Genomic DNA, 27,156 nt, shown 5'->3' on the forward strand with positions numbered 1-27,156 from the left:
GCACTCCTCCAGGGGATCTTCCCAACCCAGGGATTGAACCCAGGTCTCCTGCATTGCAGGTGGATTCTTTACCATCTGAGCCACCAGGGAAGCCCGAGAATATTGGAGTGGGTAGACTATCCCTTCTCCAGGGAATCTTCCTGACCCAGGAATCGAACCGGGGTCTCCTGCATTGCAGGTGGATTCTTTACCAGCTGAGCCACCAGGGAAGCCCCAAGAGGGATCCAGAGGAGAGGACATCTGGAAGTTACAAGGTACTTCTAAACCTGCAATCTACCTGCAATCTCTTTCCCACTCTGTACACCTTTTTCTTCTGCCTGCTTAGACTTGAAATTTCTTACACAATGACCTCTGAGGACACGAGTTCATTAGTAACTCCTATCATTCTGCACAAATTTCATCATAAACAACTCTATGACAGCATTCAAATTAGTTTTACATTTCACCTTGAGCTTACTTACAGAAATCACATCAATTTTGTCGAAATTTTAGGGGGGAGGGAGGAAGAAGAAAAAGCTGACACCCGGACCCTTTGTAATGAATTTATAGATGAAAAGTAACCTGATTCCAAGGTGCCTTCACCACTAACATCAGCAGGTCAGTAATGTGATCTCTGTATGCTTATATTCTGCAATTTGTAAAGTGTCACTGACAATTATCACTCATCTTTAAGCACTTAATACACTTGAATCTTATTGGGGATGGAGACTTTTTCAAGTTACTGATGGTAGCCCTACTCATTTACTTCCTGCAAAATATTAGACAGTGCTTACAAATAAAACTGGTTTTAAATCATCCTCCCTGAATGGTCCCTGAAGTCTTAAATCAGTGGATACTCTACAATTCGTTAGACCTAAAAGGTATTATAGTCAGGGTTTACTGAAGCTTCAGCTCACTAAATCAGGGTGGCTCTAAGTGAAGGGGCTGAGGAAAAAAGATGTGCAGGGTAAACATCTACAGTTCTGGCTGGCTTTACTGCTGGGAAGTGGGTCCTAGGTTCAAGTGGAATAAAAAGGAGAAACGATGATCCACACGTTTTGACTGGAGTTTTAACTTCATTCTGCTTCCAAATGACTAAAAAACCCTCCAAAACAACTTCCATGGTTTATACCCCTTTTATTTCTATCTCTTACTCTTTAATGGCACAGAGCTGATCGGGGTAGGAGAAGTGAAGAGAAGAAAACAATTTCTCCCCATCACACCTTCCTCCCAAGCCCTGGGAGTACTATCCAGGCATCATTCTGGTTCAACCAGGTAACAAGCTCACCCTTATGCCTCACACCACAAGGGCCTGTACATCTCAATGCTATTCCTCAGGATATGGGCATTGATTAAGCTATTTTGGCAAGTCTTCAAAAGTATCTTTTATGACTTTAAAAGACGTACACAAGAAATAGTCGTCCCATTTAAGAAATCGAAGATCTATGTAAGGAACATTCTGGCTTCAGAGAAAATGGCATTTTGGAGAAAAGCATCTCTAAGTCTTTAAATAATTAAAAGTCAGTTGGGACAATAGGGTAGGAACACAAATTACAGGAAGGTCCCAGTACACAGATGGACTGTTTTCTCGACATTTGTCTGGATTGGCTGTGTGGTGCTCAGACTACCATTTCCCATGCTGCTGCTAAGTCACTTCAGTTGTGTTTGACTTTGTGCGACCCCAGACGGCAGCCCACCAGGCTCGCCCGTCCCTGGGATTCTCCAGGCAAGAACATTGGAGTGGGTTGCCATTTCCTTCTCCAATGCACGAAAGTGAAAAGTGAAAGTGAAGTCACTCAATCGTGTCCGACTCCTAGCAACCCCATGGACTGCAGCCTACCAGGCTCCTCCATCCATGGGATTTTCCAGGCAAGAGTACTGGAGTGGGGTGCCATTGCCTTCTCCGACCATTTCCCATAGAAACAATTAATTCACTGAGCTATTCACAGAGCCTATCTAGGCACACTGTGACTGAAATGCTGTCAATTGCTAACAGAAAGAGTATTAATTACAATGACAGATTCAGTAAAACAATAAACCAGTCACAATTAACTAGAAAAAAACAGCTTCATAACTTTCCCTAAAAGTTAACATTTCAGTAAAACTAGTTATTTGGCAAATAAGGAGATGGCTAGAAATTATAGATTCTCAACAGGGTTTAAAAAAATCAATGGCACAGGCTCCTTATTATCAACAATTTAATGCTATGACTTTCTCTTAATATTTGGCATTTTTTACTTTGTAATATAAATTAGTCTTGGTTTCCGCTGCCTCTAGGTGTTGTGCATGTGTGATGATTCCTCTTCTTTGACTTAAAATATAATGTTTAATTATAGCCTCACCAAAGACTTAAAATTCTGGTTTCCCTCAGGGGAAAAAAAAAACCTATAACTGGAGTTTATGAAAAATTGTTAGTTGTAGCTAATCCTGGATAATAAATTGGATTTTTGAAAAAAACAATACAGCTAATATCACTTTCTTTCTCTGATGAAAGTATGGCATTATTATTGCATGTACTAATCATCTTCTCTTTTGGGGGGACAGGGGGAACACATTCCCCAAAGTTTTTTCTATTGTGAGACAATTGAGCAGGTTTTAAGAAAAAGAAAAAGGTTAGGATACTGCTAAAGTCTGCACGTGGAAAAGACTGTGGGAGGTCGACTTCATTGATGTGTGAATGGTGGACAGCAGAGAAAAAAGAGACAGCGGAGAAGTGAGGTGTGCACCAAAGCTTTGGGTAGGGGAGGAGACTGGGCACACTTTGGGTTGGATGCGTCCCTCACTTCTGACCACTAGGTGGCACTGTTCATCCAAGGCTGCCTGGCAGATAGCAGGTGACAGAGAAGACAAAGTGACTGCCTGTTCCTACAAATGGAGTGTTTACAAGTCAGGTGCTCCTAACTCTGAAAATGCCTGAACATTCCAACAAACCTCATCATGGCCAAATCAAATGAGCCACTTCAGAGCACCAGCTTTCTCGGTCTTCCTCTTCATGAAAAGTATACTATGCAATTTAACATTTTCTTGAACTATAAAGTTATTGCTATCTACTAAAAAGAAACCCACACAACTATTATTCTAAATCATGTGATTCAAATGCCAGATTCAATGTTTAAAGTCTCACATAAACATCTAATAAAATGTTTTATTTTTATACACTTAATCCCTCTACCTGTAAATTCTTTTTGCAGCTGTCATAATTGAGACTTTAAAGTAACTGAAATTTTAAAGTCCGTTTCCAGTCATGTCCAGTGGAAAAATGAGCTCAGTTCTCCCTTCTGTTTGATACTCCTTTGGGTGCAAGGCCAAGAAAATCCTCCTTGAAGTGCCAAAAATCAATTTGTACCAAAGCTAACTCAGATACATCACAGGGAATTTGTAGGCTATTGGGCTGAATACTAAGTTTGCTAGAATTCCTAACTCTCATCTATAATTTTGGGAAATAGTATCCCTACCTCATAGAGATCATTCCCTAAAAGTTGCCTGTAACAGGGTAGCATTCTCAGACCACCTGTGCACAGAAAGGCCCTTTTCCTTTTGCTTTGTCACTTCTCTTACATGTGTGTTTCTAAAATTTCTATTTAAAACAGGGACAATGTATATTTCTCAGTGTATATGCTTTTTCCTGCTTGTCTTCAGCACACTGTGAAGCCTTTGTTCAAGGGACTGAACCGAAGCCGGAAATAATGCAATCTACAAGGTGTGTGATTGTTGCTAGCGGTGAGAGGTCCTAAGACAAGCAATGATGTAGCCGTGTCTCCCTGAAATCTTCTAGCAACAAACACTTCCCAGAGCTCACTGTCCCTTCTTGGTGAAGTAAAGCAGTGGAAAGCTCACAGGTTGTAGTGAGAACAGACAATCCCACCACTGACAGCCAACGAAGCTGTTCCCCACTTCCTGAACTCTTTACAAACAGATCTGATTCTTTGGCAGCAACAATGCATCAACAGCATTATTTAAAAAGGTGTCTATAACCACTGAAGCTATTAAACTTACCGGTTTCCCAAACTCCAATTCCGAAAAGAATTTATACCAAGGTTCATTCTTTAAATCTATCTCTTCTGGGCTTATATCCCGACTCTATAGGGGTTGGTGACAGGGAAATGGAAGAAAGAGAAGGATAACATTATGCAGAGATTACATAGGAACCGGCCAGTAGAGATGCAGTGGTTTCCAGAAATATATAGCACCTGCATTCAACAGCAGCAATCATCTTTTTTTTTTTTTTTAACAGACATGAGCAAAATCAGGAGCTGAAACAGGCAGGAAAGGATGTGTTTATGAAAACAGGCACACTGAGGTAGGCAGCAGTGAAGGAATTATTCATTGGTCCCCAGGCAGAGGGACGCATATGGAGAGCATTTTACCCCACGGCTGCCCTCTCAACACATCTGAACACGGGCATGACAGTTTTCCTTGGTAATTGTCAGAGTGGTGGGAGAAAAGAGAGCCCCTCTTTCCTCTTTCCAAAGAGCTAAGAGTTATAAGCAAATAACCTGGTGAACACACCAAACATTTAGCCATCTACACCAGATGAGTAGAGCAAACACTTTTTATGGGCTAGTACGGTTTTAGTACTTATTTGCAAGGCTGTCTTCAGGTTTTCAAAAATCAACACCAAATACTGACACTTTTATAAAAGCCAATTTGTTAATACTGCATCTTTAATGGCACATGAGTAGGTGAGAAACCAAGTCCCACACAGAGTAAAGTGAAAGATGATGTAAGTAAAAACAGAAGACACAAGTGAAAAAACATTTTAAACAAGCATCCATGGGGGATGAACACAGACAGATATACCTTGTGCTTTAAGAGATAAATGTTAAAGAACTGGGGGGAAAAAAAGGAAAAAGCTGAACAAGACAGATAACAGTACAACACAGGGGAGAAACTTCTGGGTTATGTTACAAAAATAAGTTAGCTTTCTCATTTTATACAGCTCTAAGAGGTAATGCACAGACTGATAATTTGATTCCTTGGGATTTCATGTTTCGTCAAATATTTATAAAGTTCTGGTACCTTGCTCTGTGGAAGAGCATATGTTTCTGGAAATAATTAGTTGGAAAATGAGTGTCTGGAAAGCAAATCAGTTTCCCTTTAATAAACTGGAGATATGATCACATCAGATTAAAGTGTTAGAGGCTCACGGCTTAATTCTTATGTGTATATGTTTCAAAAAATCTTAATAGTCACAAAAGAGAGAAATGGTGATATCCTGACAATATGAAATAGAAAATATACATTTTCCATTGAGATTGAAAACATCATAAGAAACATCATGTCCTCGGGGCCATAACATATAGAAAGGAAATCACATGTCCTGTGGACACATCTCCAAGTGACTTCTTCACAAAGCAGTTCCTCTGGACACATTTTTCTTAACATTCAGGTAACGGGTCTTTTGCAGCTTGTTGAAATGGCTGTAAACTTTCTTAGCGACCTTCAGCAGTCTCTAAGATCCCTATAAGGATCTTTACTATTATCTCTACTTCTGCTTTAAACCGAGGAAGATCTGATAGATAACTTTTAACTGAAATTAACTAAATAGAAGTTAGTTGAAATCAAAGGAAAATATGTATTGAAACAGTCTGTCCTCTTGCATCCAGACTAAACCTTCTTCCAACTGTCTTTAGGGGCAGAGGAGCTTAAAATCGGGAGAATGTGTGTTCCATCTCAGTGGATTCTGTAATTCTGTAAAATACTGGAATCTATATTTATTCAGCAAAATGAGGTGCAATCCCGACAAGGATACCACCATTTAGGAGGGTCAGGTTAGACATGGGGACACCCTAAGTCCTTGTATGATGGGGCTTCATGAAACCTATTTCATGTTTATTACCTTAAAAGACTACTTATAAACTGCTCCCTGGGAATAATTTGGGTTTGTTTTTTTTTTGTTTTTTTTTTCTATTTTTAAAAAATAAAATGTACCAACTTTTTCAGAAAACTGCCTGAATGTCCTGGTACTCAGTTCTGAAAGAATCAACCCATTTTATTGTCAAAGGTTGTTCACAGATTGTTTTATTACCAAGGTTAATGATGGGTTGAGAATTGAATCAGGAGGCATGTCAACCAGCTTGCACCCAGAGCAGCCAACCTTAGCCCTTGGAGCTGCCCGGCGAGAAAGCTAAAGAGGTAATAAATACCACGTAGCACTTGATTCTGCACTGATAACTCCTTTCTAGGTCCAAGCACAGAATGGAAAAATAGGGGACTGTCCTTCTGGATGGCGAGCAGGCTGTCTGTTCTGGCAGGCAGAGCGGATTCCATAAAGCCAGGCTGAGGTCTCTGCGACAGGGAGCTATCTTTTCCCAGCTTGGCAAAATCCTCTGAAAAGGCAGGGGACTAATGAAGAAAATGCCTGATCGCTCAGAAGAATAGTTCTGCTGCTTGGACAGGAGCCGGAGACTAGCTTCAGACTGTAAAAGAATCTGAATGTGGCGTGTTCGTTTACATGGCACTTTGTTATAGTCACAGATCTTTTTTACCCACATTATCACATGAGTGACCCTCTCACTCAATGCTCCGGTGAGGCTGGCAGGCCAGATAATTCCATTTTACAGGTGAAAACACTGGTTGTTCAGAAAAGTTAAGTGATGCCCCCAGACATAAGGCAGTATCTGACTTTGAACTTGGAACTCAGAAACCTTTCAATTCCTAGTCCAGTGCTGCTTACATTTCTCATACTCCCCAGGAGAACGGGGTAGAGCTGCTGAGTTTGAGGATGATACCAAGCTAACATAAGGGCATGTCACAGACTTGAAAAGCCAGGAAGGAGCTCAAGGTGACTCTGAACTGGGAAGAAACTAAGTTGGGTAAATCCCCATATTTTACACTTCCAAATAAATATTGTGCTTGTAATGATGATTTTTACATTTGTCCTTCTCACATTATCCCTATGGGAGCAGGAACCCCAACATCTAACCCAGGGCTTGGCACGTAAATGTTATTCTACAAGCAGACCCTTGAACAACCTGGGTCTCAGGGATGCATGCAGTTAAAAATCCTAGTATAATTTACAGTATAATTTACTGGCCCTTAGTATCCAGGGTTCCTCCACATCCACAAACTCAACCAACTGCAGTCGTGCAGGGCTATAACATTTACTATTGAAAAGAATCCACAATTAGGTTGACTGTGCAGTTCAAACCTGTGTTGTTCAAGGGTCAACTGTACATACTTATTGAATTGAGCTGAGGTTCAGTTCTGTAAGGGACTTGGGAGGGAAGTATGTAAAAGGACCACAGCCTGAAAATAACCTATTTCTGACAAAGTGGGGACCAACCAGCAGCTCTCCAACTCCAAGACCAGAAGAGAAGAAAATGGGCTCATACTACAATAAGAGGGAGGCCAAACAGTAATAAAGAACTTCATATGAGTTTGTCAAATAGCTGGATAGGTCACCGTGGCTGCGAATCTCCTGCGAATCTTCTGAAGGTAGCACAGTGTTTGTCTGGGATGCTGTGGGTTTGCTGCAGGGACAAGATGAATGCTAAGGCAGTCTTCACAGTCTACCCGTCAGCCCTCTGTGCGAACAGGACAGATGTGCCTGTGAGGTCCCAGTTCAAACTGCCAGGCTTAAGCAGACACAAGCACCGCCAGCTGGAAAAACACTGGGGGGAAAGAGGGATTCTCCCCCACAGAAAAAGATGTGCCTTTCTGGGAGAAAATTCAGATTCTCTATCTGTCTCTAGTTAGTACACTTAAAATACTGAAACCGAAAGGCAGGACTCACACTGAAACTCCCATTCCAACTTATCTGTTCATGTGGCAAAAACAGGAGGAAGAAAAATTCAAAAATGAAGGACTGATTCCACCTCTGTGAAGAGCAGACTATGAAAAGATGAAGATTCTCTCTAAAATGAAAAACTACTCTTTGGGAAGAAACAGCTGGACAGCAATGTTCCTCTCCAGCCGGCCTTGGGTGTTATGTCCTAACAGGTTGGCCCAGGCCCTGGTACAGCCGGAGGGGCTTCCTGTGTGGGAACAGCCAGATGGTGCTTGACCATCCACGCGTATGGTCACCACAGCTCTCCAAAGTGGGGCCCGTGGGCAGAGTGAGCTACTTCTCAGGGTTTGGGAAAACAATATAAATCTCCCAAGGACTACAATATGGAGGATACTGTGACCATTGTGGTATCAATGAGCACAAAATTACGGATTTGGGGGATTTCCCCCCCACCCCAGTTTTGAGTAGTGGTCAAATTACTAGGAACCAAGGAAAGGAAGAGGAAACAAAGGAGAAATTAAGAGGAAAGCTTTCAGTAACAGCAATGACCATCTATGAATAATAATATCGCCAGAACAAAAGCACGCAGGGGCCTACAGAGTCTGGAAGCACGGAAGTGTACGGATACATGATGTATGTCCCTTGCTTGTTATTCAAGTATCAGGAACATACTCAAAGGACATAACTTTCTTTCTAGGAAGACCTGTGTGGAAGGTTACCTTCCGTGTTTATTACCTTCTCACAGAGAGAGAACCTGCAGTGAAGGGAGGAGACAGAGGCAAAATTCTCTCCTCTCAGAACTTTTTGCTTAAAATAACTTTGGTGCACAGTAAATGCTGGAGAATGACAACTCTGAAGCTTTTTGGTGAACTGTTGAACCTTTTTTCCTAACTAAAATTACTTACCCCTTTGTGCTTTTAAAGATGTCACCTTTGTATTTTAGTAAAAGTCAAATCAATTATTCCTTAAAAACATGTAGAGCAAAAGAGGGGAGGGAGAAGAATTTGAACCCACATTTAAGGGGCCTTCTTATTCTGGACTCAGTGTGGTAACCGCATTTTAATGAGAATCAATCCCCAGCATGACAATTCCCTCCTGCTAGAAAGGCCGGAGGGCTGCAGGGTTTATGGAGCCTTGGAGGTCCCTTTAACCATGATCAGAATTCTGAAACCAGCTTGTTCTAATGAAGGGTGAATAAAAGGAAGTGTGACGGGCAGATATGAAACTCATCAGTTTGTAAAAATTCTCCCTTGCCTTTACAGGGTGGTCTCCTATGCCCATACAGGCCATTCTCCCCACTGATAACTGCTTGGAGATGTGAACTTGTGTAGGGAACCACAAATCAGATGGAACATGGCAATATGTCCTCTCTGTTGAACTTGTCAGAAAAGGAAGATCTAAAAGCCACAGTCTAACAGCCTGGGGCCTGTTTTCCCCCCAAGTAACATCATCATATTAATTATCTGGCTTTTAATGATGTACTTGTAACTTCAACAAAATGTATGCATGTTCAAATAAGAGTCACCTCTAAAACTACAATTTTAGTCCGGTTAGTAATAAGCCTGATAAACGAATGGTTAGATGTTTTTAAAAAAAAGCAGCAAAATCAACCTTTACACTAGCATATTTAAAATTAGTGAAAAGCATGCACAAAAAGAGCAACAAAGCCACAATGAGAGGATTCTTTCAATGCAGACTCTCAGCACTTATTTGGTGAACACCTGCCAAATGAAAAAGGTAAAAATACTTCATATTGTTACTGTCTTCTAAACAAAGCAAGTCTATCTCAAGGGAGAAAGAATGTAATCCAAGCGCACAAAGCATCCGGATTAAAGAACTCGGGCAGGGTGAGACAAAAGCACTTTAATATGCACATTACCATCTTTTCGTTGGTCAGAACAGAGGACTTGCCCGGCTGATACTCGTAAATGCTTCTGGGCTCTGCGCGGTATTTTCTTGTATCCACTTTCTTATCTGGGGGCTCCCAGTCAGTCCTGTAGAAAGAAAATCCTATTAGAGCTATTCTCATGAAAATTGGCATCCGACAGTTCTGACGACTTTGGCCGACTGTAGTTTAATCAAGGAATTTTTATATCCGAGGCACAAAATGGGACTCTGCGCAAAGCGTTCAGTTGTGCTGGTTTCCTTCTTCAAATAACCAGTTAGATCCCTGTGTTTGCTTCACAAAAGGCTTGAGGTGTCCATACTCACAACCATGCACCGGGAAGCAGGGAGACAAGAAAGGGAAGAAAAGCAGCAGCTGCAGCTGCGAAGTGTGTTCTGGAAAAAATCCTTCACCTTGCTCTGCTCTCAGGGGCTTATCATCTCCCAGACATGCCTGTACTTCCCACTCAGGCTGGTGCAGTGAGAGAGAATGCAGGACCCAGAGCCAGGCAGCTGTGGTTCCAACCCTACTACAGCCCTTGCTAGCTGGCTCCTCTGGGCCAAGCACTCAGCCTCTACTGAACTGTTTACTCATCTGGTAAGTGCGGTTGTTGCAAGGATTAATGTCTCAGCATGTAAATCACTTTGCAAAACACCAGGCCCACAGTAACCGCTCTTTAAACACTTTGGTTTGGTTTTGTTTGTTTTTGGCCACATGGTGTGGCATGTGGGATCTTAGTTCTCCGATCAGGGATTGAACGTGCAACCTCTGCACTGGAAGCATGGAGTCTTCACCACTGAACTGCCACGGAAATTCGAAACGTTACTAGTTTTTATAACCATGTTCTTCTTCCCTATTCCACACCCTACCCTGGTAATCACCCAAAATGCAGCCTTTGGCACAGGTACTTAACCTGATCCAGTGGGGGATTTCAGAGGATACATGAAGCCTTGGAAATTATTTGCAAAATTTTCACGTAGGCACATAATTGCATTTTGCACTGTGATTATAATCAGTTTTTCCTGCAAGGCTACAAACTTCTTGAAGTCAGGGACAATGATTTATGTGTGCAATGTGCCTCCATAGCATCTTGTTCAATCGCACACAGAATGCACCCAGCAGATGCTTAATGAATGCACTTGTAAGGATTTGCAGGTACACCCAGCCTTCCTTTCAGATTAGTTATCAAACTCTGAGGCAGATGTCACGTACATATATGTGGGATTTCAAAAACAGCCATTCATTTGTCATGAAGATGGAAAAAGTTTGAAAGTATGAAACAGTGTGTATTTAAAGAGAAAATAATTTTGTTTAGCCAAAACCAATTTTGGGTTGAGAAGTGTTAGAAGATGGAGCTGGGGGATGCCTGGGACACTTGTCCAGATACTCTGGAGGCTGCTCCCAAGGGCATGCTGCTGCTGCTGCTAAGTCGCTTCAGTCGTGTCTGACTCTGTGCGACCCTATAGACGGCAGCCCACGTCCCTGGGATTCTCCAGGCAAGAACACTGGAGTGGGTTGCCATTTCCTTCTTCATTGCATGAAAGTGAAAAGTGAAAGTGAAGTTGCTCAGTCGTGTCTGACTCTTAATGATCCCATGGACTGCAGCCCACCAGGGTCCTCTGTCCATGGGATTTTCCAGGGAAGAGTACTAGAGTGGGGTGCCATTGCCTTCTCCGCCCAAGGGCATAAGACTCAGAAAAAAACAACTGGGTAATTTAGTGTGGGCATTAAGAGATGACAAATATTCCAACCTTCAAGCCTTATGTTTTGATAATGTGTTGAATAAATAAAGAGATACTAAAAAGTGTAGCTTCATTTTAAAATTATATTCTCTGCTGTGGGCCCCATCAGTATGCATAGAGAGTACTAAAACACATGACAAATCTTATAGTTCAAGATTCCTCTTGTGAAGAGGGAAAGAGTGATGATAATTATTGTCAACATTATTTAAGCCCGTCTGATGAGCCAGGACTACAGGATATGTTACATGCATTATCTTGTGTTATCCTTGCAGTATCCTGAGGAATGTAACATGTTTCCCCATTTTACAGATGAGAACATTGAGAATCAAAAAAATAAATCACTGCTAATAAGTGATAGAGCAGAGATTCGAACTCAGGTCTTCTTAACACCTGGCTCTAATGCTGTCTGATTCAGAGAAAGAGATTGTGTATTAGAGCCTAAAATCATGGAGCTGATGGGAACACTTACCTCTCTGGGCTTGATTTTAGTGAGGAAGAGCGGGTCGGGAGGGGAAGTGTGGCCGACCTCTTAACTACCTTCTCACCATCAATGCAGCTCATCTCACTTTTTGAGCGAGGCACAGAAAGGGGAGATTTTGCTGGAGAAGGAAAAAGCGGGTGCAAAAGACTTTTAAAATGGATGAAAACAGGAAGATCCTTCCCTCGTCCACCACCCTCCCTTCCACCCCCACAACCAAGAAATTCTAAGCCACTTACTGTCTTCAGAAAAGGAGTATCGAGGAGAGTACAGATCTGAGTCATCATCTAGTGAACAAAACAAAACGTAATCAGGAGACATCTGGCTCAGGTAAGAGAACTGCGTGACAAGTCCCCCACTGCCACCATCCTGCACCGACCGTTGTCCAGCCACACCCGGGAGCCCAGAGGACAGAGGAGGAGCCAAGCACCAGAAGCTACACCATGGCAAACCACACAGTTCAGAGCTGGGTTTGGAGAACCCACCCAACCAAACAGACCTGTAGTCAGAAAGGTACACTCACAAATCCTGGGGGAGGACTGCCCCTGACACCCAGAAATGCATGGGGACAAAGAGCCAAAGGTCCTCTCAAGAGAATTCCCACAAGCAAAGCTGGTCCCCAGCCTGGCCAAGTGGGAAACAGGCTGAGATGGATGCCTGCGTGTTGGCGCTGTCTCTGGTCTATGCTGCTGAGTTTCAGAGTCCCCAGGCCTGCCTGGTGGGATGGGGAGGCCCCAGGTGTGGTCTCTAGCTGCCTGGCTCAGCTGTGACCCATTGCATATGCTAAGGTCCCATATACTGAGTTGGCCCCAAAGTTCGTTCTATTTCTTCCATAACAGCTTATGGGAAAACCTGAATGAACTCTGAGGCCAACTCAAAACAAAATTGTTTAGCAAAGTGGTAGTGCAGCTAAGAAAACAGCTTGAGAAACCCCTTGCCATCATTTGTTTTGATTCCACTGTAAACGAGTCCCTCGAATAGCCTTCCTTCCTTGGAACCCCACACGCCCTCGGCAGATCCTCACATAATCTGCTCTGCAAAAGTGCCACTCGGGGTCAGTGTCTAAATTGTGACTCTGGATCGAGTCAAACTCAACCGGGTTTCTGTAGTGGGAGATGGCTCTCCTAGGGCGGGGGTGGGGTGGGGTGTGTGTGTATCTGTTCAGTCACTTCAGCCATAACCAATTCTCTACGACCCTATAGACTTTAGCCCACCAGGCTCCTCTGTCCATGGAATTCTCCAGGTAAGAATACTGGAGTGGGTTGCCATGCCCTCTTCCAGGGGATCTTTCTGACCCAGGGATTGAACCCATATCTCTTACGTCTCCTGCACTGGCAGGCGGGTTCTTTACCACTAGTGCCACCGTGAGCACAGGTCTCTAAATAAGCGGAACACCGACCCGGGCGCTAACACTTGCAGAATCAAGACTTGAACGCTTTGTGGACATGGCTGCTTGGAACTAAAAACGAGACCATAGGTACTCTCACTGGAACAGGTTTTTCAGCTGGGACTGCCCTGGAAACCCAGGATATTTAGTCACTATATCCATGATGACCCCTCCAAAGCATTTCTCCAACAAGAGTTAGGCTGAAATAGCCTCTTATGTTTTCTAATAGCTCACTAACCTGAATTCAGAATTCATGAATGTGCAATAAAGACCCAACCCCTCTTAAAATCGGTATAGCTTTACATAACAAAGCACACGAACTAGCTTGCAAAGACAAGTCAGAGAACCCAATGCAATATGTTGATGGCCAGTCCTTGTCTCCATGTTGTTTTAAGCTTCAGAGCAGAAAAGGCCAGAATATTTTATAAAATGTACTAAAGCTAACACTGCTATTCTTTCCAGTATTATTCAAAAACGGGATCTCTATCTCCCTTTCTACCTCCCCTCTCCTCTCCTTATTGTATCTGTCCCGGGTTTTCCAGCTCCAAAAATGGAAAGGTTTTGGGTACTGAGACATCTTTTCTCCTCCCTCCCTTCCTCCTTTTTGCTTTGATATTGGCTAATTCTTATCCTTAAAGTTGAACAGAGCTTAAGGTTCTTCTACCAATATAGCTAAGCCTTTCCCTGCTATAAACTGAACATGAGAGCTTATTTAACTTTTGAAAATAGGGCAGAAGAGATAAAGTGGGATCCAGAAATAGATGTTTCAGAGTACTCTTCTGAAGACTTCTGTGTTGCCTGCTTTTGTTTGTTTTGCTGCTTTTGTTTTTCAATAGAGCTTCTGATTATTATACAGATAAGATACCACAGCACCAAAGAAAACTAAAAATTAGCTTTGATTGTAGTGATTTGATTGGAAAAATGGTGCCTGCCAAATGAGAAATTAGCTTAGTTAGGAACCAATGTAGGTATTGTTTAAAATCCAGCCTAGCATTCTAGCTCAAAACCCTGTCTCTCTTTGAATCAGGGAGAAGTTACAACCTAGCAGCAGATGGTAAGGTGAGGGTTAATTTATAACTATTATCTGGTTCTAAAGGTAAAAGCAGAGTTTTCATGGGGGAAAAACAGCACTTAAATATTCAAGGTTTTTTCTTTAATTCTCAGCTTTTTAAAGATTTTTGCTCCCTAGAGCTTTCTAATGTGGAATTCTAGAACACTTGTTAAAAGAAAATGAGAAATAGTTCTGAGATGGAAAAAAAATAAAAACAAAAAACCGCACGGCTGGGGGAGTTAATCTGTGTATTTTGAAAGTCTGAATACAGAGGAAGGGGATTTCCCCGGTGGTCCAGCAGTTAGGACCCAGTGTTCTTGTTGCCAACGCCCCGGTTCAATGCCTGGCCAGGTAATTAAAATCCCACAAGCCACACAGCAAGGCCGGAAAGAGAAGTAGGAAAGAAGAGGGGTGGAAGGGGGTGAAGACAAGAGAGAAGTCTGAATGCCTGAACATTCTTAAAGCAATTTCTTTATCTGGTGTAAGTGGAAAAAGAAATCTCTTCCATCTCAAGCTAGCACAGGGCAGGGGCATCTCCATGAACAAGCTTTTCATTTTTCCCAGTGTCCATGGGATCCACCTCTGACATGTGGATTTCAGTTCACTGACTTTAAGGCGGGCAAACTCAAGTTGCCCAGATTCATCTGAACATTAGTAATTTGGACTAGTGCCAGGGGGTGCATAATTTATTCCTCGAAGTTTTGCCTTGCAAATCTAATGGAAGAAAACTTTACGTATGTTTACAAATAAAAATAATAGCCGCTCCCATTATTAAGTGCCTAATAGTAACTGGTCATTTACTAAGATTGCCTCACTCAATCCTTGGAAAAACTACTGGAGGTATGTAAGTATATATCGCAGAGACAAGGAAATTAGGGCCCAGGGAGGTTATGAAAATGTGCCCCTAGCACAGTGTGGAAGACAAAGCAAGAATGCATTCAGGTCTTTCCAACCCCACTTCCCTACCTCTGCCACTTCTCAGCCCTGAGATGATGATCAGACTCTGTTGTAACCTTCAGCCCAGCCTCATCTGCCTGACTCCAGGGAGAACTGTAGCTATTCCACTGTAATAGAATAAACTCTTTATTGGGGAGGAGGCAGGTGAGGGTGTTGTGAAAGTCACACACTGCAGTGCTGGCCTGGATGACTTCTAGCCCTGGAGGCCTTTGCGCTTATATTTTCCACATCACCCCTTCCCTGGTGACACTTAAGCAAGTTTTTTGAGTTACCCCACCACCCGGCTAGCTTTCTTCCTGCTCTTCTCTAGGGAAATGGGTAAAACTGAGTCACGCTTGCTACATCTTCCACTTGCTGCTTCTTGTACCTTCTCCTGGCAGGCTATGTCTATGCTGGGACAGATGGGGATAAGGCTCACCATTTCTATACACTGGAGCCAGCCAAATATGTGTGTGTTTAACCATAGTTAAGACACTAAACGAAATGTTTCTCCAGTTGTTTATGAACACAGATGTTGTCTATGCGTGAAATCCTGCTTTCACTATTTCTCCAAGAGTCCTTTCAAAGAAAGTCCCAGTGGGCTCAGTGCAGCTGGATCTTGTGATTCCTGCTGGTGGTGGAGCCACACGCTGTGTGCCCTAGAGCCCCAAGCAGCAAGCATCAAATCTTGGCAGCGACACCAGAACTCCTTGTGCCAGTGACTTGCAGAAAACTCTACCGCTAAGCAGTATTTACTGGGTATGAACAACTCACCCCAGGGCCCTGAAGACCCCTGCTGGGCTAAGATGTTTACACACCAATGATTTCCCTCTGGGCTTTGGCAGTTATCCTTGGAGGTTCCATTTGGGGATAGCTACTCTCCTAAAACTGCCAGGAGGCACATAACTGGCTTTTCAACCACAGTACTTTAAATAGACTAAAAAAGATTTCCTCTGTTTATTTTTTTAAGAATTTATAATAATCTCAAAGACACTGGAGAAAATGCTGGTTGTTCTATTAAAAAAAGTATGTAATTGACCAAATTGAGAGGATGGGCAAAAAGCACTATTTGCATAATCGCTTGCCTATATCAATTAAATTTCAATTTTATGCATTTTTTAGGCTTTAAACTTAAAATTATTTTTCCTATTATCAGTGGTTCATTTTTAACTCAATCTTTTCCCACAGCTCACGTTAATTCTTTTTCCTGCTTTACCCCACACACTTAAGAGGAAGGAGAAAGGGGTCAAGATAGACACATACACCCATCCAACAAACAAAAATGGTCAAAGAAAAGCGTATACAGAGGCAGGTATACAGTCTGGGTGGGATTCGGGAGGAAGAATAAGAAAAAGGAGGAGTGGGGCAGGATGGTCAGGAAGAGTCCAGAGGGCTTGGGAAAAGAGCCCCAAAGCTGTCTATGCTCTGAGTGCACGTGAGCGTGCGAAGTGACTTCAGTCGTGTCTGACTCTTTGCGACCTTATGGACTGTAGCCCGCCAGGCTCCTCTGTCCACGAGGTTCTCCGGGTAAGAATACTGGAGTAGGTTGCCATGTCCTCCTCCAGAGGATCTTCCTGACCAGGAATCAAACCCGTGTCTCTTAGATTTCCTGCACTGGCAGGCAAGTTCTTTACCACTAGCACCATCTGGGAAGACCCAAGTTCTGGTTAGACACAATCAAATTCTAAATAATGAAAAAAGAAAAAAAAAAAGATCAATATAGGATGCAGAGTAGCTACAGAAGACAAACTTAGAAAACAAAAAATTGAATGCGAAGGAGTAAAGAGAATGAGGTGGAACAGGACAGGAGCAGAGACAGCAAGAGTCTGGGAGGGCCAGAGGGCTAGAAGACGACTCACCGGCCTCATCTCCTAAGGCATTCGTTCCTCACTTGAAGATGGAAAGGGACTAACCGTTACCTCCCTTGGCTAGCTCACAGGTCAGACTTCTGCACTTACTCAGTGGAGGCCTTCTGGGCAGCTCTGGTTAGGGGACCAAAGGTGACCGCTGCGAGCACTCAGCTCCGCCTCTGGGCAGTACTCGCTGGAGCTTGGGCAGAGGATCTTGGCCAGCCAGCCTCAAAACAGAACCATTTGCTTGAATTCAAGCAAAATAAGGCTATCCTAAGAAATCCTGAAAGGCCAGTGGAGGATTATTTTAACTCAGATATAGATATGCCTAAGAAAATAAGCCTCCTAAATCCTTGCCTGAATGCATCCTCATCTAGGAGTGGGGAAAAGGTCAGTGAGATGGACGACTATGACGTGACACATCCCAACAACCTGAGGATGCCTTGGGGTGGGATCTGGAGTCACTTCACCAGGAGATGGCAGTGATCATCAGCCTGACAGCCTGAAGACGCATCCACAAGCAAGGGGAAAACATTGGTCTCTGGGACTTCACCCTTGGCTGGTATGACAGCCCTTACCCTGACATGGTCAGACGGGTTCTCACTGGCCATGGACCACACGGTAACACTCCAGTTACTTGGTTTTGCTTATCAGGAGGCATCATTTGAAAATATCTCCCATCTTCTTGACATGAAGCATGTCAAGAAAGCCAACATCATCTGGCTACGTTCAGAGCAGACAGGCTAGTTCTTTTCAATCTGTATTCCCCACTCTCATTCTGTATTCAAATCCCCCAAACTGCACTGGCGAGTATCTGCTTCCTTTTTTGGAGGATGGAAAAGGGGGACGGGGTCCTCCTCCACTGCAGTGGTCCCCAGTCCTGACCACGTGACAAATCACTCGGGGAGCTCTCCTAACCTCATATTCCCAGACACCACCCCTGGAGTTGCTGGCTCAGCTAGGTGGAGCATGACTGACTAAGAAGCAGGCCAGTTGGATGCCTGAGTTAGGCATCAGAGTCCTGGCGAAAGGGACAGCCAAGAACACAGAGTGCAACAGGAAAGGGAAAGGAATCCACAGAGTAAATAAACACCCAGGTCTGGGGGGCCCCAGAGACCTAGGTTGAATTCCTCACTCTGCCACTTGCCATGAGATCTTTCACAAATTACTTAATCTTTCTGAGCCTCACGCCCTCACAAACATGAGGACTTACCTCACGGAGCTGCTGGGAGGATGAATATGAGATAACAATTGTGATGCAGCCAGCATGCAGCCTTGTATTCAGTAAGTGAAAACGGAAGTGTTAGTTGCTCAGTCACGTCCAGCTCTTTGCGACCCCAAGGACTGTAGCCTGCCAGGCTCCTTTGTCCGTGGGGATTCTCCAGGCAAGAATACTAGAGTGGGTTGCCATTGCCTTCTCCAAGGGATCTTCCCGATCCAAAGATCGAACCCAGGTCTCCCACAGTGCAGGCAGATTCTTTCACAGTGTGACCCAGGGAAGGGCTCAATAAATGGCAGTGGCAGCAGTTACTGCGGTGGTTGTGTTATTATTATTATTAATAGGATTATGAATGCGAGATGCAGAGGTGCTGGCCACCACACTGCTGTTTCCTAAAGCAAGAGGCAGTGGTGGGGCTTCTGAAGTGGTTTCTCTACAGCATGTTCCTGTGGCTTCCGCTTCAGAAGGAAAATGTGGGCAGGATGTCCAAAGACTCAGTCTAGCAGACCCTCTGTGGTCTGGGTAGTGCTGGCTCTGGTCTCTGTCAACATTCCCTCTCTCCGCTCTCACAATCAAAAGACCTAGTAGCATCTCAGATGCTAGGAAAGGACATGTGCCTTTAAGAGAGAGTGTAGGCTGCATGCTCACTTACTCGTATCCTCAGACTCTTTGTGACCGCATGGACTGTAATCCACCAGGCTCCTCTGTCTATGGGATTCTCCAGGCAAGAATACTGGAGTGGGTTGCCAATTCCTTTTCTAGGGAATTTCCCTACCCAGGGACTTAATCCAGATCTTTTGCATCTCCTACACTGGTAGGCAGATTCTTTACTACTGAGCCACCTGGGAAACCCTTTAAGGGAGAGGCTGGATGGTAGGTAATTCATAGACAAGTAGCTCTTAGGCAGGGGAAAGGGGGTCAGGTGAAGGTTTAAAAGAAATGGGAAGTAAAACTCATTTGCTTATTAGCCTTACTTCAGGGTTATTCCCAAAGGATTTCTGGTAAATTATTTTTATTTTTGTAAGCTTTCTAGGGACCAGGCTATTTCACAGAAATTATAAGAAATAAGTCTCCTGAATTCATTCTACTCTTGCCAAATTTCCCAGCCTCAATCCCTCCCAGCTACCCCCTTGAAATAAGGAATGTAACATTGCTCCTTTCCCATAGAGTGGTCTGAAAGATTAGCAAATGATTACAAGTGACTGCTCCTTATTGGGACTTATGGCTTTTTAAAAGCACATTTTAAATCTCATTGATTAAGACATGATGATTTTATTTATCTTCTGAAAAGTCCAGCCAGAAGTTTACTTTTTCACTCTAGCTTGAGGGAAGGAGGAGGTGGCTAAGCTTGACATAAACTTTCATGTAGTTCTTTACTATTTTGGAGAATCAGCTTTGAGACACTTAGAAATGTCTTTTATACTGTATAATCAACTAGAATTTAGGAAAAAAGCAGTAGCCCTTAGGCTAGGTTTTGATAGGTTTATTGCAAATAATTCTAGTTTCAAATTCTGCATTCAAACAAAACAAAAAAAAGCAGCAACAGTCTTCTTCCCTCAGGGGACAGACTCAGAATGACAGCTCACATTTCTCAGTAAATCTATTCTTTAAATGTTTGTTTAAAAAGGCTGCCCTTGTGGCTCAGCTGGTAAAGAATCCTCCAGCAAAGCAGGAGACCTGGGTTCAAACCCTGGGTTGGGAAGAGCCCCTGGAGAAGGGCAAGGCTACCCATTCAGCATTCTGGCCTGGAGAATTCCATGGACTGGGTAGTCCATGAGGTCACAAAGAATTGGACACAACTGAGCGATTTTCAATTTCAATGCTCATTAAAATCCACAGGTAGAGCCTGTCTTGGTTAGGCGCTGTGCTGTGCTAAGTCGCTTCAGTCGTGTTGACTCTTTGTGACCTCATGGACTGTAGCCCACCATGCTCCTCTATCCATTGGATTCTCCAGGCAAGAATATTGGAGTGGGTTGCCATTCCCTTCTCCAGGGGATCTTCCCGACCCAGGGATTGAACCTGCGCCTCTTAGGTCTCAGCACTGGCAGGCAGGTTCTTTACCACTAGTGCCACCTCAGGTGCTAATCTGTCTTTAACACTCTTCTTTGAAAGGTATGAATCTTTCCCATATTAAGAAGGGTGTGCAGAGCCCAGGGCCACTGACTGGCAGCACAGGGCTGGAGAGGCACTAAGGACAGGGCTGAGGAGGACCTGCCGAAACTCACAGATATCAAAACCACACACCAGAGGCTCTCTCGTTAACAAAAAATTAAAATGAAAATAACAATGCTTCACAGTGAGCTAGCTCAAACGTTGCACTCGTTTGTAACAAGCCTTCATCTAATTGAATACGTCTGTGATCTACGTCTGGCTCTGTCTTCTAGGCCAAGAGTGGGGGCGAGACACAACCAACCCTGTTTTTAAAAAGAATCTCCAGGCAAGAAGACTTCTTAGAAACTTGTGTTAAAGTCTAATCATTTTGGTTATTATGAATCTTTTATATCCAATCTAATTTTTTCCTCTTTATTCTTTAAGATAATTTCTTCCTTGTGGGTCTTGGAAAATAAAAACTAGTTAAGGTCTGCTTCATAAATTATAAGTGAAAAGTTATCATGTCATCCCTGTTTATACCTCATGGTAAAATAAGCCCCACTCTCTCTCTCGTACCCGACTTGACGCAAACCACCAGACAGACATCGTTGCAGCCAGGGTTGCCAGGTGTGGCCGATGATGACACGGCAGCTCTGGTGTGGGGCTAGAAGGCAAAACCCTGCCTGCAGCTCAACAGCCAGACTGACTGGACACCGCTGGCACTGCCTGCGACAAGCTAAGGCATTCTTCCAGGCCAACGGGAGTCACCGTTTTTCTCCACAGGCCTCCTGCAAGTGGCCTTCCTCTGCCCATGTCTATGGGATTCTGCACCTTCAGGCATGCTCTGTGCTGGTCATCTTCCCGAGAAAGGGATCCTATCTTATGAGAGGGTTGGGTACTCATGTCCAAAAAAGCACAAATCAAAAACTGCAGTTGATTAAAAGTACCCTAAAAAAATTTCCCTCTGATCCTGTTCAGCCCACTGTTTCTAAAGCAATGTTTTTGCTAGAATTAGCACCCCACAGCAAAAGACTAGGTTATCCCATGCCAGAGACTCTTGCTGAAAATAAGGAGGTCACCAATTAAAATGAAATCATCAGCTTTAAATTTTTTAAGTGTTGATTCCTTTGGCAGACTTTTCTTTTTGTTCAAAATAGGCCCCAGGCATGAAAGTGTTGGAAACCACTCATGAGCACACCATAGGGAGACCGTAAATGGAATATAATATTTTAACTAAAATTTTATCTAATGCAGCTCAGCACATCTTCTCATGTGCGTTAAGTGATCAATAAAAGTTTGGTGAATGATCGAACAGATGACTTCGCCAAAGATGAGAAGGGTTGAGCAGGGTGACATGCTGAGCTAATCAGAACAGAGATGAACTGAGGAGGGGGCGGCACTGGGCTTCATCCTTAGGAAAGAACTCAGATTCTGTGGTCCAAGGCCTTCACTCACCAACATTCTCCAGGCAGGTACTCAGGACCTACTGTGTGCCAGCAAGGTTTTCTGTGGCCTTTGGACACGTGCTCTTGCAACTTCCACTATGCTGGACCTAGTACCATGAAGTAGCCTTGTCTAATTCCCTGCCTGATGTGAACTTTGGAGGACAGATGACATATCTTATTCATGGCACTATCCTCAGTTCCCAGGACAGTGTCTGGCACACACAAGTACTCAATAACTACTTGACTGGATGAAGCTCAGAGCATTCAACATCTTATCCTAGAAGAGAACACAGTCAAAGTGCCTCCTGCCTACCCCACCCACTCCCCCTTTTCTGGGTCACTCATCTGAAGAGCAGACAATCCTTGAGACCAGAATAATTCTCAGAATGTTGCCCTTCACTCACCTTTCAGAACCTTCTTTGACACTTAGACTATATACTCCAGAAAAGAATATTTTCTAGATACAAGTGTGGCCATTCTCCCCTAGCAGGTCCAAATTCCTAGCCAGCTCTTTCATTAAAAGGTTTCTAGCTTGGCCAAAACCCTTATTATTTTTCAAGGGATATCATCTCCCACCATGACTGAATCCCATACCTGGATACCTCTTGGGGAATTCCCTACCAAGGAAATATACCTGGAGATACACTGAGGACAAGAGGGGCCCACTGGAGAGTGAGCTGCACCTGTGGGAACCCGGTAATGTTTCTCTTGCTGATGCTGGCTCGTCCAACTCCCGCCCATGAACCCTAATGACTCAGCTTCCCTGAGTCACTGCCCAGCCACCAGCACCACGTGACCACCCCAAATACAAAGCCCTGGGTAGCTGGGCGCAGGCAGCTTTTCCCAGAGCCCCACGTGTTCAAAGCATTACAACGAAGCCACACTGGTTACCCCATTAATCATGTCAACTTCAAGGGAACAGGATTAAAATACCATCTGGATAGACTCCAGTCACACAGTTAGCGAGGACTTGAGAACACCACAAAACACACGGTTACAGGGAAGCAAATGATGGGGAGACAGCTCTCAGCCACCAGCAAGAACCCCAAGGTGAAAAAGAAATAGCACTGCTACAAAGAGAGGCACGTGATTTTCCTTTAATTACCTTCAGATTTAGGACTAGGAGTAGATGCAGGAAACTGGTAGGTAGGAGTGTAAGGATTGTCCTCTGTAGCAGAGAAAAGCAGTGGATTTTGAAACTATCCACCACCAAGTGGAGGAAGTGACAAATCCCCAATTGACTCTTTCAAATGACCGATTACCTATTTTAGTGTCATTAAATAAAGCACACGGCATCACACTTGAAAAGAGATTAATGAATTAGAAAGGATTTGGTTATTTTCATATGGCACATCATGCAAATGAGTGAATAAAATTTCTGCCAACCAAAAACAACTATAAAAAACAAAATCTAAAAGCCAAATCTTATTCCTAAAATGGAACTATAAGAATTAATTTAAGGCTAGATACACTCTCTAAGTTCATGGTACCTTCAGAATTTTGCTGGATTTCAGGAAGTTCAGGGAATTTGTACGTAGGGAAATAAGGGTTTTCTTCAGGAGTGTCTAGGGAGAGGAGAGGGTTTGGGAGAGAGAATAGAGGAAGACACAAATGGAGAGAATGAACAAACAGAAATCCACACACAATTCAGGCTCCTTGAATTCTGAAACATACTAAGCTTCACCAGTGATGGAAGAAACTCAAACTGCTTTTAAAAATCCAGTCCTTTTGCCTGAATTACTGAGACACCTTTAAAGACACAACATCGCTTTTCTTCTTAGACAAAGAATATACACAGGCTCCAAAAAGGAAGAGGCATTCAGTACAAAACTTCAAACTTTCACTTTTTATAGGCAAAAAAAAAGAAATATGCTAATAAACAGTGTGTCAAGAAAACACTATCATCAAATGATTTTTGTTTAAAAAATCAAAGCTTGTGCCATAGACTTTGGAATCAGGGCAAATAAGTGGATTCTTAATGTTTCAAACACCTCTCTGCCTAGGGCAGGTAGTTTTGCTCAGAATCTGTAATTTAGGTTGAGTTTGTAATTTAGGTTGAGTTAAAAGCTATAATATATGAGAAGACCAATGCTGCCTAAGGAGCAGAAATACATATTTTTCACATAGGCACCTGTGTCTTAGTATTTGGATCACCAAAGCTGGGTCTAAATGTGAGAGAGACACAGAGTGCTGGAGGAAATGGACGTTAGCTTCTACAAGTGACCAGTAGAATGGGCATCATCTGAGAGCCAGCATGTAGCATCTCCAACATGACTGAGCTCATCTACCCCAAAAAAGAATGAATTTACTCCTGGCTCAGAAACACTAAATACTGAGCAGCTCAATATTTACAAAACAGTTTGAAGAGGGGCACCACCAGTTTCATTCTGAATACTGCACGAGCTGGCATCCACAGTTAACTAGAGAGACCAATTATCTGCAGCACAGGCTGACCAGACCCTGACCAGAGGCTTTTCCTTTGCCTTCATGTGTCATCTGTGCCAGGCGGCCAGACTGGATTTGGCCACAGGGAAGGACAGGATGCTCTGCCCACCGGAGCAGTGGTACCCTTCCCATAGCACAGCTGCATCCCTGCCCAGCAGCTGACCGGTGGCATAGGAGGATGGGAGCTGTTTGGGAGTGTTGACCTGGGGTTCTCCCACCATGCTGGGTCCCCTGCTGGCAGCCCGGCAGGCCCCTGATTAGGAAGCACTACTCCCCCAGCTTAAGCAGTTCTTAGTGTCAGCTCTTGACTGTCTCTTGGGGCTACCTGCCAAGTGCTGGCTCCCAGCCGAAGAAGCTGATTTTTCATATTAACACCACCATACAGGTGCACCATGCATCCTACTTCACAAGGCAGAATCTGCTCTCATTCAGACCTTGCAGCTTCCCTCAGAGGGAGGTAAAGGGGTCAACGCACAGAGAGGGGTACATGATTTGTCCAAGATCACCTGAGTACATGGGGAACTAAGCCCAGATGAGAACATTTTTAACTCCCAGTTCATGCCTTCTCAGCTCGCTCTGCCTACAAGGCAGTCATGGGCTGACACTGGGAGGTTCCCCTAAAGCCAGAAGCCGGTGGGAGGCGAAGCTGCTCGCAGCCCGGGCAGGCAGATGCTGAAGAGCACAGGCAGGATGCTGAGCTCAGCCTGCTGCATTCCCATCATCTGGGAGGGAGGACCTGGGAGCTGCCCTCAGCTCCTCCCACACGTGAGGCAGGCGCACGAGTTCTCCTGCCCACTCTGTTCTGAAGGTGCACGGCTGGGCTCAGGCAGGTCAGGGCCTAATGAGGTCAAGCCGCAGGGCCCAGTCTGCCAGCCAAGTGAGTTTAGGTCCTCACTGCAATAGTCAACATATGGGCACAGCAGTTTCTACAAATGAAAATCAGTACCTCTGTTTAGTTTGTGGATCTGTTTAAACATGGTCTTGTACCAGTCTTTTGATCTCTCGGTGTTCTAGAGAAAAACAAAGAGTAAAATAAAATGAGAATCTCAGCACATTTCAGAACTTCCGGGATTTCAGAAACAAAATGCAAAATGACGACGTCTCAAGTCAAAATGCACGTAAGTCTATACATCTTTGTGATCGCTCATTTAAACCTTTCTGGAGAAGTGTATTTAAGCCACCTGCATAGGGCCAGGTACAGAATGCATACATCAAGACCTAATCCCTTTCAGCATCCAATGCTGGAGAATTTCCATCCTAACCACAAAGCTGGGCAGTTTGTTAAGATAAAAATAAAACAAGGAAAGAGACAGATAGGTGGTTAGATCAAATACTTTCACTTCCACTTAACAGATGAGAAAAGGTGATAAAGAAAGTCCAAGCGATTGCCTGAGGTCACAGAGCAGGTGAGCTGGTCAGCGGGAAGGCTGCACAACACGAGGGTTAGAAGGAAGGGTCTGCTCAATTGGGGCAAGTCATTCTTCCTTAGTTCCCATTTGCTTATCTATAAAATGGGAATGATATTAGTATCTACCTTGTATGGTGAATCATGCTTAAATGAGACAGTGCATTTGGAAGTGAAAGATGCAATCATTATTAGCAACAAGTCTTCCTACCACTTATTATTTCTTAGGAACACATAACATTTTCTTTTTCTTTTTTTTTTTTGCTGTGGTGATAACATTTCCACCCCCCCCCCCCCCCCCCGCGGTGCATGGCATGTGGAATCTTTCGTTTCTCAACCAGGGATTGAACCTGTGTCCCCTGTATTGGAAGTAGTGAGTTTTAACCACTGGAACACCAGGGAAGTCCCATATAACAGTTCTTCTGAGGCTTAGTCCACTGCTGTTTCTATCAGCCTCCCCCAAAGGGACACAAAAACCTGTCCTTTGCTCAATGGAAATCACAGAGAAACACACCCCAGGCAGTGGTCTGGTCCTGGCACATGGAGAGGGATGGGATTCACCCCAATCCAGCTTCAAAAGTGAGGCATCCCTGGGAGTCCAGGGCCTGCAGGAGGCTGGTGGGTCTGCACGGCAGGGAGGGTTGGGGCAGGGCTGCTAAGAGACTCACCCTGTCCAAGTCCCTGCAAGCTGAATGCACCCTGTGAGTCCCTCAAGAGTTTCCTACTTTCCCGGGATGACGAGGTTATCTCTCACCTCTCCACCAGGGGAACTTCTTCCTTAACCCACTGCAGCAGGGACCCTAAGCCTCACACCCTGCCCAGGGTTCTCTAAGCTTGGACCACAGAATGATGATACAGGAGACGGGGAAATAGGGCCCGCAACCTTCTCCTCTTGAACACACATGTGCCTGCAGCCTCTCAACAAACAAATAGCCTTTCTGTTCTATTGCACAGAAACTGCTCTGCCATTGTTCCACCAGCTTCTCCCCATATTCATCTGACCACAAAAGCCTGTTCTGGATTCAATAACAGCTAACATATGCCTTGGGAAAAGCTGTTGCCCAGCTCTTAGAGGCTCCACATGCCTCCATGGGCTTGGAGAGGGGACAGTGGTGAGGATCCTTTTTGGGGTCTCTGCCACCCACAGAGGGAGTTCACGTGGACTCAGGGCTGTACACCTGTCACTGGCTTAGGGCAAAGCCTAGGAAGGACTTCCAGGTCCACGCTCGTACCCGGAGTGGGATGCCCACTTCATCCATGCAAACATCGCTTAGGTCCTGAGTGCTCTTGGCCACCCGCCGGCTGTCATCCTTTGCCTTCCTCTCAGCAGCCCTGCCAGGGGAGGTGGGTTTTTCCTGAGCTGGTGCCGAGTCCTGCTCTCCCGCTCTTCTTTCCGAGACAGGATCTAGAAAAGAAAAGCAATCATTAACTGAAGCTCTTGTGGTAGCACCAAATTCCCCCCAAACAATCCAGCTGGGGGAGAGTGTGTTTGCCAATTTGCAACTGGAAGGAGC

The 27,156-nt window shown here is 44.2% G+C and overlaps 1 protein-coding gene across 50 annotated transcripts in view; it reads right to left on the minus strand.

Moving 5' to 3' along the window:
• Positions 1-27,156, minus strand: part of SORBS1 (sorbin and SH3 domain containing 1) — a 231,492-nt gene that overhangs the window by 49,171 nt on the left and 155,165 nt on the right. For 37 of the 50 annotated variants that reach the window (XM_044935433.2, XM_044935469.2, XM_044935474.2 and 34 more), the window contains 8 exons: positions 26,875-27,047; positions 25,184-25,247; positions 23,283-23,357; positions 22,898-22,960; positions 12,053-12,100; positions 11,805-11,934; positions 9,588-9,702; positions 3,976-4,059 (listed from right to left, as the gene is read on the minus strand). In XM_044935433.2, the coding sequence (XP_044791368.2) occupies positions 3,976-4,059; positions 9,588-9,702; positions 11,805-11,934; positions 12,053-12,100; positions 22,898-22,960; positions 23,283-23,357; positions 25,184-25,247; positions 26,875-27,047 (752 nt within the window). The remainder of the gene's footprint in view (positions 1-3,975; positions 4,060-9,587; positions 9,703-11,804; positions 11,935-12,052; positions 12,101-22,897; positions 22,961-23,282; positions 23,358-25,183; positions 25,248-26,874; positions 27,048-27,156) is intronic. The other 13 variants (XM_045164213.1, XM_044935473.2, XM_045164211.1 and 10 more) reach the window with 4 other exon arrangements.

Source organism: Bubalus bubalis, chromosome 23 (genome assembly GCF_019923935.1).
Source record: "Bubalus bubalis isolate 160015118507 breed Murrah chromosome 23, NDDB_SH_1, whole genome shotgun sequence".
NCBI lineage: Eukaryota > Metazoa > Chordata > Mammalia > Artiodactyla > Bovidae > Bubalus > Bubalus bubalis.